The 5709-nt window shown below is 37.7% G+C and overlaps 1 protein-coding gene across 1 annotated transcript; it reads left to right on the top strand.

Moving 5' to 3' along the window:
• Positions 1–1232: 1232 nt before the first annotated feature.
• On the top strand, positions 1233–2135 carry LOC124971654 (olfactory receptor 10A4-like; the record flags this gene model as incomplete). Its single annotated transcript, XM_047535317.1, has 1 exon — positions 1233–2135. A coding segment is annotated over one exon (903 nt), but the record flags the coding sequence as incomplete, so codon positions are not given.
• Between the last annotated feature and the right edge of the window lie 3574 nt (positions 2136–5709).

Genomic DNA, 5709 nt, shown 5'->3' with positions numbered 1-5709 from the left:
CTTGAATTGTCTTCTCTCTCATTTTTTCTTCTCCATTTTACTCAGATATTCTATTATCTCTCACTTGGTTCTCTGAAGTAGTCTTTTATTTCTCTCTGTCATGAAGTTGTCCCTCTATGTAATACATAACATCAAAGCTGACTTTAAGCTACAAATGGGATTACACTGCTGCTTAACACCCTCCAGTGGTTTCATATAGCATTTAAAAATATAAATTCCTGAATGATCTCACCTGTCTTCTTCCTTCCTTTCTTTTCTTCTCCTCCTCCTCTTCCTTCTTCTTCCTCTTCCTCATCTCTTCCTGCTTCTCCTCCTCCTCTTTCTCCTCCTTTTCCTCCTCCCTTCCTTCTTTCCTTTCTTTCCTCTCTTCTTCTCTCCCTTTTTCTTTCTTTCCTTTTTCTTTCTTCTTTTTTCCTCCTCCTTCTTCTCCTTCTTCCTTCCTCCTCTTCCTTCTTCTTCTCCTCTTCCTCCTTCTTGGTATATCTCTTTCTTTGTCTCTGTTTCTGACTTTCTCTCTCTCTCTCTCTCTCTTCCTCTCTCTCTTTCTCTTTCCCTCCCTCCCTTAGTTTTCTAAAACAATCCTTTCTTGCTCTAGTCCTATTCCCTCTTCCTGTAATGCTCTACCCCACTCACACTCTCTAGTTTAGTCTTGCTCTACTGTGCCTCTTCTACTAAAGTTTAATGAACTTGCTATTTAAATAAGTTTTAAGAACTAGACACATTTTGTCATGATGAAACTCAATACATATAATTTACTTGCTATGTAATTTCTAAAACAGGAAACAGATTTTATCATAGATCTTATGCAGTTTACACACAGATGACTAGGGATATTCACTGTTGATGATAACACCATCATTGGCAACAGAAGTAACCAGAATCAGATCTCCAAGAATTGAACACATCTTCCTATTTTTGAAATACTAAAAACTGCATATTTATGTTTTATAGCCACAATTTCAAGAACCTATACATTCTAAATATAGTGAGATAATTAAAGTTGCAGATTAACTTTCCAAATGGTTCCTGGGAGACTATGGTCAAATATACTAATTAAGTTTAAGAATCTTGCATGTCTACAGAGAAACCAATTATTCCTGATATGTATGAAATCTCTGTTTGATTTTTTTCTAAAAATAGTATTTGATCAATGGTTATTCTTCAAATTTTTATTTATTTATTTATTTTAGATCCAAATCATGACTAGCACTAAAGAAGAAAATACAACTCAAATTTCAGAAATTATCCTTTTGGGTTTTGGGGATCTCCATGGCCTTCGGTTTCTTCTTTTTGGAATATTTCTGGCCATTTATGTGATGACTCTCATAGGCAATATGGTGATCCTAACTGTGGTGTCAGCTGATTGCTCCCTTCACACACCCATGTATTTCTTTCTTGTTCATTTCTCCTTCCTAGAGATTGGCTACACCACTACTATTGAGCCCATAATGTTGAGGACATTGCTGTCAGCTCATGTATCTATTTCCTTCCCAGCCTGTGCTTGCCAGTTTTATTTTTTTGCCTCCCTGGTGGCTACAGAATGCTTCTTCCTGGCTGTAATGTCTTATGACCGCTACATAGCCATCTGTAACCCACTGCACTACTCCAGCATCATGGACTTCTGGGGTTGCTTACAGCTAGCTGCTGCTTCTTGGGTGGCTGGATTTCTGTCACCCGTCCTTCTCATGGTCCTCATTTTTCATTTAGCATTCTGTTCTGCTAATGAGATTGACCACTTCTTCTGTGATTTGAAGCCCATTATGAAACTTGCCTGCACTGATACACAAGTAGCTGAGATGACCTCCTTTATATGCACCACTCTATTTGCCCTTGGCCCCTTCCTGCTGACCCTGGCTTCCTATATTCACATAATTTCCACTATTCTGAGGATTCCTTCTGCCACAGGGAAGCAACGGGCTTTCTCCACCTGTTCTTCACACCTAACAGTGGTCAGTCTCTATTATGGGACACTGGTCATTGTCTATGGCTTCCCATCAGGACCTCAATATGAATACATCTTAAAGTTGCTTTCCCTTCTATATACAGTGCTTACCCCTTCCCTCAACCCTGTCATTTACACCCTAAGGAACAAGGATGTGAAAGTAGCTCTGAGAAAATTGGTGCAAGGGAAATAGACCTAGGCAAAGAATGTTTGAAGATTTTAGTGAATATTGGTATTTATCAAAAACCCAATGAAGCAGAAATATTTCTATAGTATCAACAATACTATAGTGAAATCGATGAGTGTTCCCATGTTCCATCAACATTCTCCCCATTCATGAACCGGAAGTGTGTTAAGCTTCATTTGTTGAACATTTTATAGGTGCTAGGCACTATGCTAAGGCATTACGCATGGATCACTGTGCTAAATCCTCATGGTAACATTATGAGGTAGCTACTATTATTGTTCCTATTTTACAGATGTCACAAGTGAGTGTCAAACATTAATTCATTTACTCAAGAACATCCAGTTAGATTGTAGTGAAACCAGAGTCTGAATCTGAGCCCAAGGTTTTCCTGTCACCAAACTCATAATCTTTTCATTGACTGAGGAGTTTCTTGGACCATGGAAGATATTGATACAGATGACCTTTCTTAGGTGAACAATGGTTAGATGTGAGGTGAAAAGGGAAAAGGAAATGTGATGAAATTTAAATAACAGTCTTTTCCCTTTACCCCTTCAAATTGTTGGTAAAAGTGTCATGGCATTAAAATTAATTTTAGCTTTTCAAGAATTATTCATACAAAAGACTAAAAGCAATCGAACTGGTTCAATGCATTAAAGCACACACACACACACACACACACAATGGAATATAATACATCTGTGAATAAACTAAGAAACAACAACAAAGAACAATTGAGTTCTGCATGTGCTAAAATGGACAGATCTACATATTATATTGTGAGTGCAAAAAAACAGTTGTAGTACAGTGTGTATAGTATGGCACCATTTGTGCAAAAAATGGAAAAGAAAAATATAATTAATTATATGTTCATAAAAGTGTTCTAAAAAGTACATAGAATTTGGTGGTATTAGTTACATCTTCATCCACTGAACATAATAATCCCCCCAACTTGATGTGTTCCCATTTCTAGAATGGAAAACCCAAGGGAGAAAATACAAGCTATATGTCTAATGTTCTCAGTTCACCATTGTTGGCACAATAATAAAGACCTGCAAGGGACTGGCATGAAATAAGAATGATTTCCTAGGCTCTTTTTCTTTATCACCAGAGTGATCTTCCTATAATAGAAATATGTCCACATCCTTCAGTGTTTAATCAACCTCTGCTAGAAGGACCCCCAATTAAAAACATAATAAATATCTCATACTCTTCTAAACTCCATGACTTTGTACATGATGTTTCCACTTTTGCTTCTGCTTTCCTCCTCCTGCGTTAACTTCTTTCCATCCTTCAATTATTAAATATTAAGTGTCACAAACTCGATAGAGTACTCTAAGCCTTTACTGTCCCTTTAAAGCTTTACCTATGTTCATACAACACTTTGCACCTGTGTCTGATTTAGCATTGTATTATCTAGAGTAATTACTTGCATATGTGTATTTCTGTCCATCTAATAATAAATTCATGCAACTATTTATCCTATAAGGTAATGTTTCCCTGCCTGAAATACTGGCTAGGCTGTATAACACTTTCAGAATAGTTCCAGTTCTAAAGTCAGATTTTTCTTGGGGCAAATTTGATAGTAGATCTTGTGGTGAGGGTTAAAGCATCTTGAATATTTCCTCTTAGGGTCAGGGACCAGCATTGTTTTGGGCCCTTGGAAAAAGAACTTAAATCATTCATTTATTCATTTATTATATGTTTGACATATTTGTTAAATATAAGTTCAACATATAATAAGCATGTTAAATATAAATTTAAGTATAGCCGGGCACCATGGCACATGTCTGTAATCCCAGCAGCTCAGGAACCTGAGGGAAGAGAATCACAAGTTCAAAACCAGCCTCAGAAACTTAGCCAGGCCCTAAGTAATTCATTAAGACCATGTCTCAAATTTTTTCAAAAACAATTAAAAAGGGATAGGATAGGAATGTGGCTCAGTGCCTCTGAGTTCAATCCCTGGTACAAAAAACAAACAAAAAGCAAACAAACAAAAAAACAACAATAAACATCTTCTATGTGCATAACACACTTCTGGGCACAAAAGGAATAAAGTTCATGTGAATACATTTTGAAAATTCTCCATTCTAAGCACTGGACCACCTATACAGTATCAGACAGAGAGCCTGCACCTAGTTAATGTTTGTTCAACTAAACCAAGCCAAGGAAAGATGGAGCGGCCTGACCTCCTGAGAATAGGATTGCCTTCTGTTGAGAAGATCATTCCCAACACTGAATTTATAGATCTTAGAGGTGTATGAGTTGTATGATACACTGGGAGAAAAAGAAGTGTGGGGAAGAAAAAGAGGGAGGGATATGTCCACCTGGAAATTTTAGGAGGCATTTCTTCCTCCATGGCAGAAGCTGCCATCTGCCAATGAGAAGGCAACACGTCCATGGAGAGCAGCAATTAGTGCTAATTGGGTTTCTTCTTTTTAATACCTGAAACAGAGCCCTATTGAGATCAGGTAAGGATATCCATTAAAAGCAAGCTGTTCTCTGCATATCACTTAATTCAAAGTACTTACGGAGGCTGATTACATGCCATTCTCTCCAAGGATAGCTAAAGCTCAACATGGTGGTTTGTGTAAGTTTAGGGACTTAAATTCTTAAGCCAACATGCAAATAAGGAATTATTTTCAAAAAATCTTAATTAGTTTATGAAGATAATGCCTCGAGAAAGGGTAAATACTTTTTACACAGGCCACAGTACAATTTGGCCTATATGAAGCCAGGCATCTGGATGAAAATGAAAAATTAGGTATCACCTTTAGGAGCACTGCTTATGCAAAGTTTTCAGGTGCCTAATTATATTCTTTGCTGTCTGGAAGAGTTGCAGTATTCAATAGCACTTAAAAGAGTGGACTCACCACTCATACTAGCTTCTATGTATCAGTTCTGTGATTTTAGGCAAGGAACTTAGCCTCCCTGATCTTCAAGTCTCTCATGTGTAAAATGGCAATACTAGTACCACCTTACCTCCCAAGGTTGTTAAGGAGGATTAAAAGAGATAATATGTGTAAAACTCTTGGCACATGAGAGGTATCAACGTGTGATAATTATTATTTTAGTAGTTATCATCATCATTGTTGAATGTCATTGGACTCTTAACTGCTTTGATATAGTAAAGTAGTATGGACCAGGGAGGTATCTGGAAAATTGGGAAAAGTCCGACAGCTGAAAGCAGATGCTAGAAAAATGAGTGCCAAGTTTCTGAGCGTCTCAGTTTTGCCAGGATCTCAGTTTGCTATCATTGTTGGCAAGCAAAACACAAGCCCAACACCACGGGTATTTCATATGTTCATTGACTGAGCAGCTTTGTGGAAACTGTTGATGCTGCTGCCCAACATCTGGCTTTTAATGACAGCTCAAACAGTATCACCAGACTAGATCCACCTTACTTTTTCTGCAAGAACCACATTTCTTTCTCTCTTTATCTACTTCCTATGTCTTTCTCACATGGGAAAAACACCCTTACAGTCTTCTGACAACAACAAATGTTGTGAAAGTAGCCTGGCGCTGTGGCTCATGCCTGCAATCCCAGCAACTGACACAGGAGGACTGACACAGGAAGATCACA

The sequence above is a fragment of the Sciurus carolinensis genome, chromosome X (assembly GCF_902686445.1).
Source record: "Sciurus carolinensis chromosome X, mSciCar1.2, whole genome shotgun sequence".
Lineage (NCBI taxonomy): Eukaryota > Metazoa > Chordata > Mammalia > Rodentia > Sciuridae > Sciurus > Sciurus carolinensis.
Note: the sequence above shows the minus strand (reverse complement) of the source record. Positions and strands in the feature narration are given on the sequence as shown.